Consider the following 20456-nt stretch of genomic DNA (forward strand, 5'->3'; position numbering starts at 1 on the left):
CAACAACCGAACATTTCGACTTATCCTCTCGTAACTTCGGTTGGACTACAAAATCGCAGCGAGAAACAAAAATGGCGGATTGCTCGAAATGTCGATGTCCTAATTTGGCAGTTCCGCTGAGAATACTGTGACGTCATTGTTCAAAAAACGTAATAGAGAATAGAAAAATCGAAACCGATCGCAAAATATGACCAAAACAGAATATAAAGATATCAACGGAGCACCTGAAGAGACTACTTTGAACTTTTCTGTACTTCTAAACACTCTAAATATACAACAAAATGCATTTAAGGGCTAAAAAAGTGGATTTAGCATGATATGTCCCCTTTAAGGTTGAGGCAGCAGAATGATCATCTACAGCAGGAGCTCTCAAAGTTTTGATACCTGAGGGCCAATTTAAGAACCCAACATTGGACTGAGGGCCAACAAAGAAAACAATGGGAAAAACAGCCCAAAACAAAATCCCATTTGTAATAATCTTAATGACCAGGTTGCATCTCTATAATTTACATTTATTGATCTGCATTCAATAATGTGCAAGAAATACATTTTAATTAATAAATGAAGCAAAACTTGAGAAAACCTTGAGAAACATTTTACTGCACAAATTCCAAAATGGGGTTTTCTGCCCTCTACAGTCAAACTTGGGATGCCAGGACACACTTTTAAAAGAGATTATTAATCTCAATGTGGTTCTTCTGACTAAATAAAGGCTAATGAAAATGAATAACATTCCATTTCAGAATATGTAAAAAAAAAGATTTAGACCAGCCATTCAGTCTCAGGGCCTGTCCACACGTTCTATCATCCACATGGCGCTGCGCTTTAGAAGCCCAAAAAAGTAGGTTTTTTTTAACATGGGTTGCCGCTTGGGGAAATTCTAAAACGCCTGATCGGCTTTGTGGTGTGGAGGGGCGAGACGCACATCTGTTTTCCACAGATGTGCGTCGTCTATGAGCAGGAATCAACTTCTATGTTTTCCGTGTCTTCTTCTGCATTTTTGGTGTATTTGGTGAGTCACAGCGCACCTAAAGGCCACACCAGCAATTACCGCTTATCCCTAAACCAAACCTATAGATGTCGTCAAAGACCATGAAACAGAGATTGAGCCTTTCTAAGCAATGTACACTTGGATTAAACTAGCAACTGTAATTCATGGCAGGCCACCATTGACTCGTGGGCCGCACTTTGTCAGCCTCTGGTCTACAGAGGCGCTCCCCTCTGGAAGTAACACAAAGTAGTTCACCACCACCAGTGTTGCCACAGTTACCTTGAAAATGTAATCCTATTACTGATTACTAGTTACCCCTTTGAAAAGTAACTTTGCTTCTTTACTGATTACTTGTTTTTGAAAGTAACTAACTTAGATTACAAGTTACTTTTTAGTTACTTTCAGCAGCTGCTGACAACACCCCGCCATCGTCTCAACATGAAAATGAAAAAACCCGCTGATCCCTGCCTGGTCTCCTGCACCATGTTTATACATATTTTAATCTTTGACCTTCATTCTTTGTTGTATTTATATCTGACCCACAGTTTCATTTTCATATTTTTACTTTTGCTGGTATTTATTTACCTCGTGATGTAGTTGTTGACTGTTGTTGCATTATCTATCTTTTCATTTATTTGCACTGCCTGCTCTAAGCTACAGTTTAATTGCCCCAGGGGACAAATTAAGTCTTTCATTAATTGATTGATTGATTGGTTGATTGAAAAAGGGGAGTGGCTTCCTGCCAATATATCTTTTTACTCAGGAAAATTACAAAAGTAGTGTAACATCTCTGCAGTTGTGTTCTTGTTGCAATGACAAGGTTTATTGTTTGTGTTGGTTCCAATGAGTCGTGTCACTTGAACGCACCGTTAGAGCGAGCTGGCCTGTGATTGGCTGAGAGTGGAGAAGGGAGCGGGTCAGGTGAGCCTGCAGAGCGTGTGTGTGTGTGTGTGTGTGTGTGTGTGTGTGTGTGTGTGTGTGTGTGTGTGTGTGTGTGTGTGTGTGTGTGTGTGTGTGTGTGTGTGTGTTTGTGTGTGTGTGTGTGTGTGTGTGTGTGTGTGTGTGTGTGTCCTGCTCACTTCCCGATCCCGCATTAGACCCCACCCTTCATGTTTTGTACATGTCCGTTGTGGACTCACACGCTGTTGATTCTTTAACTTGATAATGGAGCTTCCAGGATCGATCTTCTTCTTCTATTTAGGTGAGTTTTTTGTTTGCTCATCACATCGCAAACACTTGATCAGCTTCATGTCTTTGAAAAAGTGGAAATTTCTGACTAAATCAAACGGAGAAAACAGTTTTCCGAGAAAAGAAGCTTCAGAAATTAAATAGATACTAAGAAAAGCATGATGTTTCATTTGCATTCGTTCTGTTTGATGCTCATTGGTCTTATTTATGCTCTTATATATTCCTATATGTAACGGCCCCTCGGATGTCACGCGAAGACGCACCGAGCAGAGCTTCACTATCGTTCTCTCAGTCAGTTGTGTTGATGTGAACAAGAAGGATGAATTCTTTAATAAGTCTTTGTGTGATTTAATTTTATAAGTACATTCATATATTTTTCTTGCAAAAAAAGAGTATATATTTGTTTGTATTGATTAATTAATTTCAATAAGGGAAAATCCAGCGTCGTAGTACAGACCTCTGGAGTGGCTCTCAATTCATCTCTTTACTATGAAAAACAAGTTCAGGCAGGTTGTGTTTAAAGGACAAAGAAAAAAACAGAATAAAAGTGATCTTCTGGTCACTGAAGGTTTCCGAGGCTCTGTATAGCTGTATATCCCAACTTAAGGTTGAGGCAGCAGAATGATCATCTACAGCAGGAGCTCTCAAGGTTTTGATACCTGAGGGCCAATTTAAGAACCCAACATTGGACTGAGGGCCAACAAAGAAAACAATGGGAAAAACAGCCCAAAACAAAATCCCATTTGTAATAATCTTAATGACCAGGTTGCATCTCTATAATTTACATTTATTGATCTGCATTCAATAATGTGCAAGAAATACATTTTAATTAATAAATGAAGCAAAACTTGAGAAAACCTTGAGAAACATTTTACTGCACAAATTCCAAAATGGGGTTTTCTGCCCTCTACAGTCAAACTTGGGATGCCAGGACACACTTTTAAAAGAGATTATTAATCTCAATGTGGTTCTTCTGACTAAATAAAGGCTAATGAAAATGAATAACATTCCATTTCAGAATATGTAAAAAAAAAGATTTAGACCAGCCATTCAGTCTCAGGGCCTGTCCACACGTTCTATCATCCACACGGCGCTGCGCTTTAGAAGCCCAAAAAAGTAGGTTTTTTTTAACATGGGTTGTCGCTTGGGGAAATTCTAAAACGCCTGATCGGCTTTGTGGTGTGGAGGGGCGAGACGCACATCTGTTTTCCACAGATGTGCGTCGTCTATGAGCAGGAATCAACTTCTATGTTTTCCGTGTCTTCTTCTGCATTTTTGGTGTATTTGGTGAGTCACAGCGCACCTAAAGGCCACACCAGCAATTACCGCTTATCCCTAAACCAAACCTATAGATGTCGTCAAAGACCATGAAACAGAGATTGATCCTTTCTAAGCAATGTACACTTGGATTAAACTAGCAACTGTAATTCATGGCAGGCCACCATTGATTCATGGGCCGCACTTTGTCAGCCTCTGGTCTACAGCAGTGGTTCTCAAACTTTTTACACCGATTACCACCCAGAAAATACTTGGCTCTTCAAATACCACCAGTACGACCAACACTATACAGTAGCCTAGTAAGCCTAAGCATTCATCAAAAACAAGGCAGAGGTTTAACTCCTAAAGAGGTATATTTAAAATTGTCAGCCATTGTAAAATTTTACACAGTTAGATTAGTAACACTACGCTTAAATATAGGAGAATAAAAGACTGTACTTAAATAATGATTCAATTAAAAGCACAGAAAAGTCAGATAAACATTGGACTTAAATAAATGTAAAACAAACGAACAAAAAACTGTTCTTAAAGATTAAATAAAACTGTACTGTACTTATATGTTAAGTAAAGAATGTACTGTACTTGATTAAAAAAAATCAAAACAAGCTGCCTGAACTTCACACACTGCTGTATGGCTGCTTTCTGAAACAGAAACACACACACACACACACACACACACACACACACACACACACACACACACACACACACACACACACACACACACACACACACACACACACACACACACACACACACATCCACTCCTCATGAAAGGTGTAGGTTACAGGTTTTGCTAAAAGGAAGAGGTTTATGAGCTGCTTGCTGTGAAGGATTCAGGTTCTTCAGGTATAATCACAGAGTTGAGCAGGCAGACAGAAATGGATCAGATTTATAAGCACACCTCTTCTTCTCAAATACATCATTAAAGTTCTTTGCTCCACTTTGACCTGCAGAAGTTTACGAGGCTGATGGAGCTTTTCTGATCCAGTTCTTGTTAAATTGCAGCTAATTGTCCTTCTGATGGATGCATGTGTTTTTATTTCACAGTGATCATCTCATCTGCTGCTGATCCACTGAAGACCCTGACAGCCTCTGTAGGAGGAAACACCACTCTGCCTGAGTCTATTCAGGAGAAAGGATTTCTGTTATATGAAAACAATACGATAGCTAAGGTGGAGGGGAAAAAACTGGTGGAGATATATGGAGAAAAGTACAAGAAGAGACTTCACTGGAACCAGAACACAGGATATATTACTCTCACTGGGCTGCAGAAGAATGATTCTGGGATATATACAGTTGACTCTAAGGAAGGAAGAATTGTTTTTGTAAATTATAAACTGATGGTGTACGGTACGTTTGATCTGTGTGTCCAGTCTGGTGATGTGTGTCTCTCTGGGTTTGTCCTGTGAGGGGCTCTTGACCTGTCCTGGGTGGAACCTGCCTTCACACACAGCACTGATCAACTTTAACACCAGGAGACCCTCAACTGGGCTGATTGGTGGAAATGATCCATCATTGCAATAATCATTCTGCTGCCATATCAGCACATTAGTTTTCTGCTTGAAGTCACTTCAGAAAACAGAATGAGTATTTTTATTGTAGCCGGAGCAACTAAATTAATGGTGCAGTTTTCATCAGGCGCCTTGTTAAAGTATTGAACTTATTAGAGTAGAAAGTAGTGTATAAATACCAAAAAACAAAGAGAACAGAATGAGAAGTATCTACATTATATCAATCTCTCTGTGAAAAAACATCCAGACATAAAACAACATCTCCATTCAGCAAGTATTACTGCAGTCTTCTCATTGTACACTATCATTATTAATCCTGTATCATTATTCAGACTGTATCCTGACTGGGATGTGATTCTCTGTGTCGTTGCTCTGCAGACTCTGTACCGACTCCTCAAGTGAGCGTATTGAACAGAAGCTCTGAGAGCTGCTCTCTGAGCTGCTCTGTGGACTCAGCTCAGGAGGACGTCACGCTCCTGTGGACCAAAGACCTGAAGATCCAGAAGAAGAGCCTCTCTGCTGCCTCTCTGTCTCTGACTTTATTCTACCAGCAGGACCTGAACTCTTCTCTTCAATGTGTGGCTGAAAACCCTGTAGAGAATAAAACAGTGTCAGTTGATGTGAGGACGTCCTGTCAACTGAACCATAGAGTCAACACCAGCAGCTCCACAGTGTCCAGACATCGTGAGTGACCTCTGACCCTGACCTGGAACAATAACTCATATTTCAAAGACTGTTTGGTGAGTTGTGGTGTTTATGTGTGATTTTAACAGATGTGATCATCATCATCATCATCCCCATCGTGTGTGTTGTCTTACTCTCTGTTTATACCATCTGGAGGTTTTGTCTCCAGAAGAAGTCGACAGTGGGACAGACAGAAGGCAGGTTCCTCTTCTATTTTTACTTCATCACAAAGCAAACTGACAGATCTTTATTAACTCTAAACATTCCATATTATACACATTTGCTTTGTAATGGTTTTCTAACAGTAACGTGTGTCCCCATAGCCTGTGTACGAGGCTCCAGAAGTGAAGAAAGTCATTTCCCTCACTTGCTTACTACTCCTTTAAGCAAATGTGTACACGTACAGGCGAATAAAAGATTTTCCCTTTGTGACATCAACTGGGGAATTAAACCACTCCCACTGGTATTGATACTCACTTTGACCCTCTCACGGGTAGATAAAGACTTACAAAGATTACTGATAAACTGATTATATTCAGTATAATATTCATACTGTAACAGTTGGCCTTACAGTTAGCAGGAGCTACTGGTAGCTACGTAACAACACATACGACCAAACTGAATAACATATTCAGACTTACAGTATTTTTAACACGCTATTCTGAAAAGTGACTGAAGGTCTTGAGGAGCCTCTCCTGCTGGCTCAGATTCTGGTTCAAACTGGTATGGTCGTACAACAGCATTTCTATGAGTCGTAGCAATACCTCCACTGTAAATATTACTTTGTGATACCGTGAGTGAAAGCCACATCCTCTTCTAGAGAGGGGTGTGGCGTAGTCATGGACAGACAATGTACAATGAGCTGATCATTGTACAGACAGAGAAATGGCCTGTTCTCAGTAGAGCTCATTAGAGGGACTTTTAGACTGGCTGGAATTCAGGACCAGGATTTTGTTTTCTGTCCTTTTTGATATTGAACTCCCTATTTATTCTGTGTGCAGCCATGGTTAAAGGAATTTCCTTATGAGTTTAATAAAACATTTCTATTTGATTCTATTCTATTCTATTCTATTCTATTCTATACGAATCGATTCGATTTGATTCGAAATGGTCAGAAAAATGCTGGAATAGAAGGATGAAACACTAAAACCAGGTAGAAAATCAGCTGAAAATATCATCAAATGGTACAATCTCAAATTATAATTTAAACTTCATAAATGAATTTGATTTGGTGGAAAATCCCCCACAAAAAGTCTGTTTTGGTCATAAAGGTTGCAGAGCCCTGACCTAGACTCATGAGCTGCTTTCAAATCTCTGCTCACTCCTCTTTGATGGACCGTTGTGTTATGGGTCCATCTAAGATGCTTTGGATGGACCCCCACCCCCCCAGGTTCTGCAGACCACAACTGCTTGCATCTTCTACCCATTTATAAGACTGTTTGAAAGAGGTAGTCCAAAGTAAGTATGTGGAAGTCTGGACGAATGATGCTGTACGCTCTCTATAGGAATGCTTCGACAGTACAGACTGGGAGATGTTGGAGGAATCTTGTAAGGTCTTGGATGAACTAACTGATGTTGTTTATTTATACTCAGCTTTCTGTAGAGACATGCTTATACCCAGTGAGAGAGTTCAAATACACTCTAACAATAAGCCATGGGTTAACAAATCTGTTAAAGACATTAGAATTCCACCAAGGAGGAGAATCAGATCTACAGACAGTAACCAAAAACCTTAATATAGATCTTTTAAAAGCAAATAAGCTATAAAGCTAGACTGGAGTTCCGCTCAGCCTGGTCCAGTATGAAGCACTGGAAGGATGCTGATGTTGTCCTAGTCCCTAAATCCAGCCGTCCCGACCCTGATGAGAGTTTATTATCTTGTTTTAATTGAATCTGTTTTATCCTTTCCACTGGTGTCATGATTTAGAAACCATCTCTTAAAAGGAAGGAACTCAACCAAATAATCTAATGGGTAAGCCAGCTGATCACGGAGACACAGCGAGTGATGGCTAAACAAAGCTTCATGAAGCTTCAGGAACCACTTTCTTTATTTTCTGTCTCCACCAGATGGTAATCTTGGTTGGAAGATAGAGTATGAAAGACCAGCAATGAAGTGTGCTTTCAAACGTTTTTTGAACAGACAGCGCCACCTAGTGGCTCCAGAAAATAAACACAGTGGTTCATAAAGTATCGCTCGTAACAGCGGAGCTTACAGTCGCTGTATAACATACAGCTGCAGCGGCTGGTCAGCTCCACTTCCAATGATGACTTAGATATATTTTCACCAACACATCAATCCATCTTTTAAAGCCTTTTAGGATTATACCTCAAAAAGACTTGCAAAATAAATGGTGCTTTTTTAAGCTCTTAGATTTTCAGTTATTGATAAATATGAGCATATCTAAACATTGATAAACCATTAACAGACGTTGACACATTTGAAACATTTTCAACACATTCCTGCTTTTGATTATTTAAATATACCTTTAACTATACAGACAATAAAGTTGATCTTATCTTAGTTTAACTTAAATGTGTTTCTTTTATTTCTTTGTAAAGCACTGTGCATTGCCTTGTGTTTGAATTGTATTCTTTTAATACATTTGCCTTGCCTTGCCTTGCCTTGCTGCAGTTTCTCTTTAAACAAGATTTAGTGCACTTTACTTTTGGGTCTTATTATTTAACGGAAGTCAGACCTGGTTGTTCCCTAATTTATTGTTTTTATTTTAATATATTTTTAACAGTTTTGTTATATTGGCATTTTAGCAGTTCTTTTAGTTATTTATTCACGTTTTAATTCTGTCAGTGAGCCTGTGAGTGCCTCTCCATGTTTGTGCTGCTTTTACTGTCCTGTGTGTTTTTTAAACGTATCAGTGCATACTGCCAGACGCTTTCTCCTGCTCGTGCAAAACGAATTACCTGACAACATCCTGATGTGCTTGACAGGAAAGTTCTTATTCTTTACAGTTTTACAAAAGCAATTTCAAAGGTTAAGAAACTTTTGTTTGTCAGTTTGTTTTAATTTAACTTCTCCTCTTCCTCTTCCTCTTCCTCCCCAGGATCGGATCTCACAGGAACCATCAAATTCTCAGCCTAACAATCTTAATGCCGTCTATGACCAGCTGGCATTTAGTCCCACAGACTGCTGAACATGTGAGACTTTAAACTGCAGCTTCCCCCCCAGACCTGGTTACCCTTCAGTTGTGAATATCTTGAAATTCAAAAGTGAAAAAAGACAATGCCCCCTACAGGTTCGGTGTACTCATAACAGCTCTGAACCTGGTGGACTGTATATGCCTTCAAAGTGCAGATGTGTACCTGTCTGACACTTTGGTCTGATAAAAACCTTTCTAATGTCCTTGTTTGACAGCTACAGACTGTTCCTAAATTTAAATACAAACTTTCAGATAGTAGCATTAAGAGTGGACACGTTATTTATCACAAACTACTGACTGGCAAAGTAAAAGCAGTGCATCATGGTATGCAACCTGAAGCTTGTGAAATTTGGCTCTACTTCAGTAAGTAACTAATTATTTTGCAGTAACTGATGAAGTAACGAGTAATTTTCCAGGAATCCAATTTAAAAATGAGTTTAGAAAGCTGACATGTGTACCTGTGATGAAGGTGAGGATGCTGAGGTGAAGCTTCATGGTCGATTCATTTTATTTGGCAGATTGTTAATCTAATGGTAATTGAGATCTTTCTGATTAAATTCATGTTTTGTCCTGAAGTGTTCTGCTCTCGTCCTTATTTAGACATTGTTTTTCTTTTTTGAAGGTATTGTATTTTTATCTACATTTTATTTACAGTCACTGCCCCATAGACAGGTGGAGCTTCATGAACACTCAGAAGTTTATTAACAGTCAAAGCTTCACATTCAGAGCTATCCCTTCATAAATACCCGAGCTACCTCTACGTGGCGTCTTTTGAAAAGATTAACGACTCAAACAAACAAAAAAAATACATTTGTGGGGCTTCAAGTTTTCATGGACTGAGCCTGATTTTACTCATAGAGAAATATTGATACACATTTCACACACTTACCTGTGGAAAACTTTACAGATTTACATATCTTTTCATCCCTGAGGTTTCCCGCCTGCTCCTCTAAAGCCACGAGGAGTAAAATCCCCTCAGAAACGAGTGTAAGAAACAAAGATAACTCTGGATGTGTGTGCATGTGGGTCAGTGTTGTTCTGTTAACTTATCACATCAAATGGTCCATTCATGAATGTTCTCCTCAGTCGACTTTGTGGAAGGTCCCACCAAACACTCAACATGATTTACATGTTTTTTTAGGCTAAATCTGATCGTTCCGTCATAGTCTGGATTTAGCTCAAATATAGTAATTGAAATTAGGTATTTATAGGTGCGTCCAATGTAGTCTAAATTGATCCCAAATAGGCTTATAGCCATTGAAATTGGGGTATTATTGGACCGTCATTGAATTGTCCAATAACGCCACACAGTGGTTAGGGCTCCCGTCTCACAGCGAGAAGGTCATCGATTCAAATCCAGTTGGAGCCTTTCTGTGTGGAGATTGCATGTTCATCACCTTGTGGGATTCTTCTGGGTACTCCGAACTCCTCCCACAGTCCACAATCATGCATGTGAGGTAAAGTGTGACCCTGAATTGCCCCTAGGTGTGAGTGCGTTTGGTTGTCTGTGTGTCCTGTGATGGACTGGCGACCGATAAAAGACGTTGTTTCACTTTTCAAACAAACTTTGACACAGTTTAGACGGGAGGCAAAGGCGTCTTTTCAACAGCTTTTAAATGATTTTAGTGGGATTTAGTAATGAAAATCTCACGTTTACTGATTAGTTAAGGATTACACAGCTGAAACTCACTTCGCTGATTATTTGACAGGTTTTGCCTTTTACTGAATTCTTCATATCATTGGCAGGTAAATCTGGTTCTTTCAAAAGTGGCGGTCATATTCCTGGGACAACTAAACAATCTCACTTTGCTCCTAATTACTAAAGAAGTTGTCTTTGTGTTCGTGTTACTTAAAGTACAAACTGGTTAAAACGTCATCATATTGCGGTGACACGGAGAGGACTCCACAAAACTTCTCCCAAATCTCAACTTTCACAGTGACAAACTGAAAACACTGATCCAATCAGCTCTCCTGATTCAATGAATTTGTCTCAATGGTTTGTTGGAGAAATTCTTGTAGAAATGAGGTTCAATCATTAAAATGTCGTCAGAATCACAACAGGATGCATCGTCTATTTTTCAGAAACAATGTGAAAAGTTTTCCCAGCTCCGGATGATTTGGAATCTTTGTGATGGTTTGACTCTGCAGAGCCACCAGAGGACCAGGAGGGGGCGCTATGTGTGTTGGGCTAAACTAAGCATGATGGGAGCAGCTCAGACTCAGTGTGCGAGTTTGAATTAGTATGAATAAGTGAAGAAACACGCTGGATGTGATCAACAGACACCTGACGAGATTTTTTGAATTAAAGTCATTGTCTCCTGGTTCTCCGCACCTCACACGTGACACATTCTGCTGAAAATATGGATAAAGGAGTGAAAGCTGGTTGGGAGTTTTTTAATATGAAGGTTTTCTTAGATGAAATATGCTTTATACATAAAGTGTGATTGAATGGTGACCTAGGGATTGTTGTTAAGAATTTTTTTTTTTCAATAGTAAAATAATAATATATATGTATATGCATGCATACTCACATACACATATACCCGGGGTGTCGCTACGGGTCCCCCCACAACAGTTCCAGCCACACTCAGTGGACAAACCACACACACACACACACACACACACACACACACACACACACACACACACACACACACACACACACACACACACACACACACACACACACACACACACACACACACACACACACACACTTCCACTCCTCACGAAAGGTGTTGTTGAAGTTGCTTGTTTTCATCATTTGCTCAAACTCTCAAAATCATGTTCCTCTTTTGTTGTTGCCTCTTTGTTAATTCATGTTCCTGCTTCATGTTCCTGTCTAGATAGAGCTGCTCAGGCTGGTTTAATCTAGAAAATCATGTTACTGTCTAGATAGAGCTGCTCAGGCTGGTTTAATCTAATAACAGTTAGAAAGTATTTGGATCAGTGTGATAACTGCAAATAATATGTGTAGCACAACAAGGGTATTGTATGAGGAGACTACAGGTCTCTTCCTGTTGCAAGAGCAAAAACTGTTCTGGCTCCAGACGGCTCTCAATCACATAATATTGTTTGCCTAAGCTGCCGAACAAGACAAGGGCAAAAAAAAAAAAAAAAAAAAAAAAAAATGATAATGTTTCTTGCATTATAGGCCATTTGCGTTCTGCTAGTTATGTTTTATTTCTGTTTCTCTGTTTCAGAACCACACACTGACGTGCAAGTGATTATACATATTCAACCGTACAGTTGTGAACCCAATAAATCATCATCCAATAAGGAAATCTCGCGTGATTCTGACGGATCACCCGCTGTGAGCTCTACTTAATGATCCACCCCAGTTCTAATTCAAGGAAGCCAGTCATCTTCTGCACAGACGTCACCCTGGAGAGTGATCATTTTTTCTATGATAAAACACTGACATCTGTTACACAATGTACATATATTTTACTGAACTTATTCTGTCTTGTTGATTGAGTTTTGGTTCGATGTCCTCTAACATCAGAAATAAAATCCCCGTGAACACAGAAACTTCTTGTTTGTTTAAAGTTATCTTGTTCATACAAACACTCCCTCTGCTTTAATGGAAGTTGAATATTTGAATTGAAGCCAGTAATTAAATACTCAACAGATCAATGTCCAAACTGAAACTGGAAGCTTCTTAAACTGTAACCCTCCTCATTACCAACGGTCACAAAATGTGAATGCTGCCAAAGGTTGTTTCAAAGTGCATGCAGCAGACATGGAAGAGGTGAGCAGACTGTCACCAATGACTCTCCTGAGGAACACATTGAATTTAATTCAATTACTGTATCAATTTAATAGAAAAGTTGAGACTGGGCCAGCCTTCTTAACTGAAACTGGAGCTGGTTCCACATGAGAAGAGCCTGATAGCAGAAAGCTTGGCCTCCAATTCTACTGTCACACGTTTCATGGCAACCAGAGGTTGAGGTTCTCCCAGACGGTCTTCCTTCTACATGTTCACCACTCTCTGGAATCCACTGAATGAAGGATGAATGAAGGTGAAGTAAACAATTAATACAATAATAAAATAAAATAAAAACTCAAAGTGCTCAAAATCGAATAAATAATTCCGAAATACTAAAAAGTATATATTATAAAAAATATTGGAAATATAATCTGATGTGAAAAAAAAAAAAGCTGAGAAAGAAGAAAAACCAACATTTATTTTACAATCTGCTGCAAACAGCAGGTTTGAACTCTTCAGCCTGATAAAGTTTGAAGAAGCAAAGCGAGGGGCTGCAGGCTGCATGAGAACAATGTTCTGAGGTGAGCTCTGATAGAAACCTGCTGGTTTGGGGGGAAGCTGTGGGCTGAAGATGCTTCTGTCGACTCAATTCTATCAGCACTGTGGTGAAGCGTGAAGCCAGAGAAACTGAGCTCCTCCAAAAGGTACAGGAAGAGTCGTTTTGTCGCCAGCAAGAATATAACTGTTGTGAAGGTTTTCAGTTGTCCTCTGCAGCACCTGAATACAGTTTACTCCTTTTATCTCGTGACTGGGAGAAATCCCCCCAAAAGCTTTCGTTTCCAACCCACGTGTGTGTGTGTGTGTGTGTGTGTGTGTGTGTGTGTGTGTGTGTGTGTGTGTGTGTGTGTGTGTGTGTGTGTGTGTGTGTGTGCGTGCGTGCGTGCGTGCGTGCGTGCGTGCGTGCGTGTGTCCTGCTCACTTCCCGATCCCGCATTAGACCCCACCCTTCATGTTTTGTACATGTCCGTTGTGGACTCACACGCTGTTGATTCTTTAACTTGATAATGGAGCTTCCAGGATCGATCTTCTTCTTCTATTTAGGTGAGTTTTTTGTTTGCTCATCACATCGCAAACACTTGATCAGCTTCATGTCTTTGAAAAAGTGGAAATTTCTGACTAAATCAAACGGAGAAAACAGTTTTCCGAGAAAAGAAGCTTCAGAAATGAAATAGATACTAAGAAAAGCATGATGTTTCATTTGCATTCGTTTTGTTTGATGCTCATTGATCTTATTTATGCTCTTATATATTCCTATATGTAACGGCCCCTCGGATGTCACGCGAAGACGCACCGAGCAGAGCTTCACTATCGTTCTCTCAGTCAGTTTTGTTGATGTGAACAAGAAGGATGAATTCTTTAATAAGTCTTTGTGTGATTTAAGTTTATAAGTACATTCATATATTTTTCTTGCAAAAAAAGAGTATATATTTGTTTGTATTGATTAATTAATTTCAATAAGGGAAAATCCAGCGTCGTAGTACAGACCTCTGGAGTGGCTCTCAATTCATCTCTTTACTATGAAAAACAAGTTCAGGCAGGTTGTGTTTAAAGGACAAAGAAAAAAACAGAATAAAAGTGATCTTCTGGTCACTGAAGGTTTCCGAGGCTCTGTATAGCTGTATATCCCAACTTAAGGTTGAGGCAGCAGAATGATCATCTACAGCAGGAGCTCTCAAAGTTTTGATACCTGAGGGCCAATTTAAGAACCCAACATTGGACTGAGGGCCAACAAAGTAAACAATGGGAAAAACAGCCCAAAACAAAATCCCATTTGTAATAATCTTAATGACCAGGTTGCATCTCTATAATTTACATTTATTGATCTGCATTCAATAATGTGCAAGAAATACATTTTAATTAATAAATGAAGCAAAACTTGAGAAAACCTTGAGAAACATTTTACTGCACAAATTCCAAAATGGGGTTTTCTGCCCTCTACAGTCAAACTTGGGATGCCAGGACACACTTTTAAAAGAGATTATTAATCTCAATGTGGTTCTTCTGACTAAATAAAGGCTAATGAAAATGAATAACATTCCATTTCAGAATATGTAAAAAAAAAGATTTAGACCAGCCAGTCAGTCTCAGGGCCTGTCCACACGTTCTATCATCCACACGGCGCTGCGCTTTAGAAGCCCAAAAAAGTAGGTTTTTTGAACATGGGTTGTCGCTTGGGGAAATTCTAACACGCCTGATCGGCTTTGTGGTGTGGAGGGGCGAGACGCACATCTGTGGAAAACAGATGTGCGTCTCGCCCCTCCACACCACACGTCTATGAGCAGGAATCAACTTCTATGTTTTCCGTGTCTTCTTCTGCATTTTTGGTGTATTTGGTGAGTCACAGCGCACCTAAAGGCCACACCAGCAATTACCGCTTATCCCTAAACCAAACCTATAGATGTCGTCAAAGACCATGAAACAGAGATTGATCCTTTCTAAGCAATGTACACTTGGATTAAACTAGCAACTGTAATTCATGGCAGGCCACCATTGACTCGTGGGCCGCACTTTGTCAGCCTCTGGTCTACAGCAGTGGTTCTCAAACTTTTTACACCGATTACCACCCAGAAAATACTTGGCTCTTCAAATACCACCAGTATGACCAACACTATACAGTAGCCTAGTAAGCCTAAGCATTCATCAAAAACAAGGCAGAGGTTTTACTCCTAAAGAGGTATATTTAAAATTGTCAGCCATTGTAAAATTTTACACAGTTAGATTAGTAACACTACGCTTAAATATAGGAGAATAAAAGACTGTACTTAAATAATGATTCAATTAAAAGCACAGAAAAGTCAGATAAACATTGGACTCAAATAAATGTAAAACAAACGAACAAAAAACTGTTCTTAAAGATTAAATAAAACTGTACTGTACTTATATGTTAAGTAAATAATGTACTGTACTTGATTAAAAAAAATCAAAACAAGCTGCCTGAACTTCACACACTGCTGTATGGCTGCTTTCTGAAACAGAAACACACACACACACACACACACACACACACACACACACACACACACACACACACACACACACACACACACACACACACACACACACACAAACATCCACTCCTCATGAAAGGTGTAGGTTACAGGTTTTCCTAAAAGGAAGAGGTTTATGAGCTGCTTGCTGTGAAGGATTCAGGTTCTTCAGGTATAATCACAGAGTTGAGCAGGCAGACAGAAATGGATCAGATTTATAAGCACACCTCTTCTTCTCAAATACATCATTAAAGTTCTTTGCTCCACTTTGACCTGCAGAAGTTTCCGAGGCTGATGGAGCTTTTCTGATTCAGTTCTTGTTAAATTGCAGCTAATTGTCCTTCTGATGGATGCATGTGTTTTTATTTCACAGTGATCATCTCATCTGCTGCTGATCCACTGAAGACCCTGACAGCCTCTGTAGGAGGAAACATCACTCTGCCTGAGTCTATTCAGGAGATGGGATTTCTGTCATATGAAAGACGGGCTATTGCTCTGGTGCATGAGAAGAAACTGCTGGAGATATATGGAGAAAAGTACAAGAAGAGACTTCACTGGAACCAGAACACGGGATATTTTACTCTCACTGGGCTGCAGAAGAATGATTCTGGGATGTATACAGTTGACTCTGAAGAAGGAAGAATTGTTTTTGTAAATTATAAACTGATGGTGTACGGTACGTTTGATCTGTGTGTCCAGTCTGGTGATGTGTGTCTCTCTGGGTTTGTCCTGTGAGGGACTCTTGACCTGTCCTGGGTGGAACCTGCCTTCACACACAGCACTGATCAACTTTAACACCAGGAGACCCTCAACTGGGCTGATTGGTGGAGATGGTCCATCATTGCAATAATCATTCTGCTGCCATATCAGCACATTAGTTTTCTGCTTGAAGTCACTTCAGAAAACAGAATGAGTATTTTTATTGTAGCAGGAGCAACTAAATTAATGGTGCAGTTTTCATCAGGCGCCTTGTTAAAGTATTGAACTTATTAGAGTAGAAAGTAGTGTATAAATACCAAAAAACAAAGAGAACAGAATGAGAAGTATCTACATTATATCAATCTCTCTGTGAAAAACCATCCAGACATAAAACAACATCTCCATTCAGCAAGTATTACTGCAGTCTTCTCATTGTACACTATCATTATTAATCCTGTATCATTATTCAGACTGTATCCTGACTGGGATGTGATTCTCTGTGTCGTTGCTCTGCAGACTCTGTACCGACTCCTCAAGTGAGCGTATTGAACAGAAGCTCTGAGAGCTGCTCTCTGAGCTGCTCTGTGGACTCAGCTCAGGAGGACGTCACGCTCCTGTGGTCCAAAGACCTGAAGATCCAGGAGAAGAGCCTCTCTGCTGCCTCTCTGTCTCTGACTTTATTCTACCAGCAGGACCTGAACTCTTCTCTTCAATGTGTGGCTGAAAACCCTGTGGAGAATAAAACAGTGTCAGTTGATGTGAGGACGTCCTGTCAACAGAACCGTAGAGTCAACACCAGCAGCTCCACAGTGTCCAGACATCGTGAGTGACCTCTGACCCTGACCTGGAACAATAACTCATATTTCAAAGACTGTTTGGTGAGTTGTGGTGTTTATGTGTGATTTTAACAGATGTGAACATCATCATCATCATGTGTGGTGTCGTCTTGTTACTCTCTGTTTATACCATCTGGAGGTTTTGTCACCAGAAGAAGTCGACAGTGGGACAGACAGGCAGGTTCCTTTTCTGTTTTTTCTTCATCACAAAGCAAACTGACAGATCTTTATTAACGTTAAATATTTGAATGTGACCTTTGTTCAGTGTTTGAAAGGTTTGACTCTGTTCATCAGGGTTCAGGCTCAGACACAGTGGACCTCTGCACAGGCCTGTTAAATTCTGCTCTTGGTGGATTTTCTGATCTCAGTGAGAAGATTTGTCTTCTTAAACTGGAGCTCATTGATCTGTACTGGTTCTACAGTGATAATTGAATCCAGTGGTGAATAAAATAAGTAAATGAATAAATCAACAAAAGCAGTCAATGTTTTCTGACCTCTGCCAAGGGTGGACATGGACACAGGTGTTCAAGGATCCAGGATTTGATCCAAATCACCATCACAACTTTTTGGGTTCTTCCCTTGATCAAAGTTCTCCTGTGTGGCAAAAATCATGAAGATCTGCTCATTAGTTTTTGAGATATTTTGTAAACAGACAGATGGACAAATAAACAAAGGTGCTTTTATAACCTCCTTGGCAGAGGTGAGAGTGCAGCCACACACTGATGGACACACCTCCAGGCAGGTCACATCACACTCCTAAGTTCAAGTTCAGTGTGTAAAACCACCAAACAATGAAACAGTTGCTCAGGTTTCTAGATTCTACAAAGTGTCTGATTCTGGTTTTCTTTGATGTGCAAATCTGATATTAATGCATCAGATTATTATGGACTACAGGTTGGATATGTGTGTGGGGGGGGTGTAAGAGTTTATATTATTTTATATTTCTTGTACTATATTTTGCTAGGAGTGTAATTCTTTTTGCCACTTCTATAGTTACAGGAAGTAAGGTGAATTACCTTACTTCCTGTAACTCATCTTTGTTATCCTCTGTGTCCTGCTCCTCTTCTTTTAACCTGCTGGAACTCAAATTTCCCTGACGGAGTCATCCTACGGGATTAATAAAGGGGTGTGTGTGTGTGTGTGTGTGTGTGTGTGTGTGTGTGTGTGTGTGTGTGTGTGTGTGTGTGTGTGTGTGTGTGTGTGTGTGTGTGTGTGTGTGTGTGTGTGTGTGTGTGTGTGTGTGTGTGTGTGTGTGTGTGTGTGTGTGTGTGTGTGTGTGTGTGTGTGTGTGTGTGTGTGTGTGTGTGTGTGTGTGTGTGTGTGCCATTTGGTTCACTTAAAACCTGGTTGTGCTGACTAGAGGACGATAAAGTTTCTTTATTTGGTTTTTACTTTGTTTTTCATCTTTAATCAAACAAATAGGGAAAACTGATTTCTTTAGGTAGATTCAATAACTAAGTAAATCGTCATATTTTCTTGATGATTTGTTTTGAAGTCGGGGATAATTAAAAAATACTTTTTCATGAAGTCTTGTGCGACGTCACATTATATTCCGGGAACTCTCCCACATTCCCAGTTGGGTTACGATGTTCCCATTTCAACATGAAAAAGACAAAATGATCAAATAAGAACAAAGACTTATGGTTTGTTTATGAACATGTTTCTTTTTTCCCCCCGAGTACAGCAGCCTTTTATTTCCTTTTTCTTTAACTGCAGCATGTTTCAGCCAGAGAAGAAATAAAAGATTCAAGAATTTTGAAGTTGTCTCGTTTTATCTCTGCAGCTCACTGAGATCAACTTATGTCAGAATAGACGCACTCCAGTGAGTACTTTCTGTCACACCTTCATGTGATCGTGTAACTGTTCTTATTCTTTGCAGTTGTACTGAAAGTAATTAAAATGTTAGCATACTTTAGCTGTCTCCGTTTGTTTTAATTGATCTTGTTGTCCTCCCCAGGAAGGGACCTCACTGGAAGCTGGAAACTCCAAACTGACCACCGTCTGTGACCAGCTGATCCCAGCAGGAGGAAGTGACTCTTATTTTAAGATGATGGAGCGCAACAGTGCTGCAGTTTTCAGGGCTCTCCGTGTTAGCATTAAAATTTGCACAAGTACAGCTCATAAAACTTTATCTCAGCTCAGCAATGTGAAACAAACTTCGACATGCCATCATCTTCAGCCACCTTTTTCAAGGTTTAAATACTGTTGATCATGACAGGATTGTCTTTTAGCTCTTGTCTTTATGGAACACTGTTCTGGTTTTGATCAAGTTTACGTTCCACTCATCACAGTGAGAAGCTGTGATTATTCTATCATGGAATAAACATTGAACAAACGTCCACACAATGTACTTCAGTGATGGTTTGTTAACTTTAATCTGTCATGATCAATAGATTATCACAATAAGATCATAATTCTCAACATTGGCTTTAAAATTAATTGATAACTGTTTCCAGTTGTTTTAAACTCGGTGATGAACTTAAATTGATCAGCTTGATTTCAACTTTCAAGAAAACTCTCAAATGCAGTCTGACTACTATTATTTTTACAGCTTATACTGATGAAGGGACAACAACAATATCATTTGTTTTCTTGTTCTCCCTCTCAGTTGGTAGAGCATGAGGCTCGTACTCTCAGGGTAGTGGGTTCGTGTCCCACGTCAGGCGCCATCTTCCCGTGGGCTCACCACCCACAGGAAAGGTTCTTAATCAGTGCAATGTGATCTGGGTGACAGTGCTCGGACTGCCACCCCCGCGATCCGTATACAGATAAGCTGAAGAAAATGGATGGATGGATGTTCTTGTTCTCTGATATTAATTGTGATGAACTCTGTCCATTTGAAATAAGTTGTTGAGGACACTCAGGATATGTTTTCCGTCATGATAGTTGCGTATTAATGCACATGAAGGGGGTTGGTGCCATGTCTGTACAGCCTTTTGGGTCAAGCTCCTCCTTTTTTGTTTGATAAGTGAGCAAGGCATTTGTTTGAGTTTTGTTTTCTACAAGGTGATGCCTGGTTTTCTTGTATTTATATTCAATAATATATTTGATATTGTTTTGCACAACCCCCTTGTCCCTACCTCCTTCACAATTGTGATCATTTGTACCATTTTTGTTTAATAAATTATTTTCTTCATGTCACACCTGCTCTGACTCCATCTAATTTTTGATTGTCGTGTCGATGTCTCCTTTTTACCATCAAAGGAGACGCAAGAAAGTTAAAAGAATTTTAGATTCTATTCCAGATTTAAGAGGAAGACGATGAAGAGAAGCTGATATTGGATCAATGTGATCTCTCCTGCTATTTCCTGTCAATATGCTATAGTATTACCATCTCAAGGTCGACAGACGTCAA

General features: G+C 39.7%; 2 protein-coding genes across 7 annotated transcripts; both read left to right on the forward strand.

The window, feature by feature from the left end:
* The first annotated feature begins 1951 nt into the window (after positions 1-1951).
* LOC308110240 (SLAM family member 7-like) lies at positions 1952-12338 on the forward strand. 5 transcript variants are annotated; one of them, XM_080464424.1, is made up of 7 exons: positions 2094-2192; positions 4508-4810; positions 5350-5655; positions 5745-5852; positions 7583-7627; positions 8715-8808; positions 12014-12338. In XM_080464424.1, the coding sequence occupies exons 1-5, from the start codon at positions 2156-2158 to the stop codon at positions 7594-7596; spliced, it is 768 nt and encodes a 255-aa protein (XP_080320550.1). In that variant the 5' UTR covers positions 2094-2155; the 3' UTR covers positions 7597-7627; positions 8715-8808; positions 12014-12338. The 5 variants fall into 5 exon arrangements, with proteins under 5 accessions (XP_080320547.1, XP_080320548.1, XP_080320550.1 ...); XM_080464421.1 differs by lacking the exon at positions 7583-7627 and having other exon boundaries at positions 1952-2192; positions 8715-10267; XM_080464422.1 differs by lacking the exon at positions 7583-7627 and having other exon boundaries at positions 2084-2192.
* A 1176-nt stretch (positions 12339-13514) lies between these two features.
* On the forward strand, positions 13515-20248 carry LOC308110525 (T-lymphocyte surface antigen Ly-9-like). 2 transcript variants are annotated; one of them, XM_080464877.1, is made up of 6 exons: positions 13515-13620; positions 15940-16242; positions 16782-17087; positions 17177-17278; positions 18885-18923; positions 19059-20248. In XM_080464877.1, exons 1-5 carry the CDS (start codon positions 13584-13586, stop codon positions 18890-18892), a joined length of 756 nt encoding a protein of 251 aa, XP_080321003.1. In that variant the 5' UTR covers positions 13515-13583; the 3' UTR covers positions 18893-18923; positions 19059-20248. The 2 variants fall into 2 exon arrangements, with proteins under 2 accessions (XP_080321003.1, XP_080321002.1); XM_080464876.1 differs by having other exon boundaries at positions 13522-13620; positions 17177-17282.
* The last annotated feature ends 208 nt before the right edge of the window (positions 20249-20456 follow it).

The sequence above is a fragment of the Lipophrys pholis genome, assembly GCF_963383615.2.
Source record: "Lipophrys pholis genome assembly, chromosome: 5".
Lineage (NCBI taxonomy): Eukaryota > Metazoa > Chordata > Actinopteri > Blenniiformes > Blenniidae > Lipophrys > Lipophrys pholis.

Excerpts from the sequence above, each read along its gene's own strand:
- LOC308110240 (XM_080464421.1), top strand. The coding sequence starts at position 2,156 with ATGGAGCTTCCAGGATCGATCTTCTTCTTCTATTTAG. Across the intron at positions 2,193-4,507 it reads GATCTTCTTCTTCTATTTAG|TGATCATCTCATCTGCTGCT; the intron begins GTGAGTTTTTTG and ends TTTATTTCACAG. Across the intron at positions 5,656-5,744 it reads CTCCACAGTGTCCAGACATC|ATGTGATCATCATCATCATC; the intron begins GTGAGTGACCTC and ends TGATTTTAACAG.
- LOC308110525 (XM_080464876.1), top strand. The coding sequence starts at position 13,584 with ATGGAGCTTCCAGGATCGATCTTCTTCTTCTATTTAG. Across the intron at positions 17,088-17,176 it reads CTCCACAGTGTCCAGACATC|ATGTGAACATCATCATCATC; the intron begins GTGAGTGACCTC and ends TGATTTTAACAG. Across the intron at positions 17,283-18,884 it reads ACAGTGGGACAGACAGGCAG|CTCACTGAGATCAACTTATG; the intron begins GTTCCTTTTCTG and ends TTATCTCTGCAG.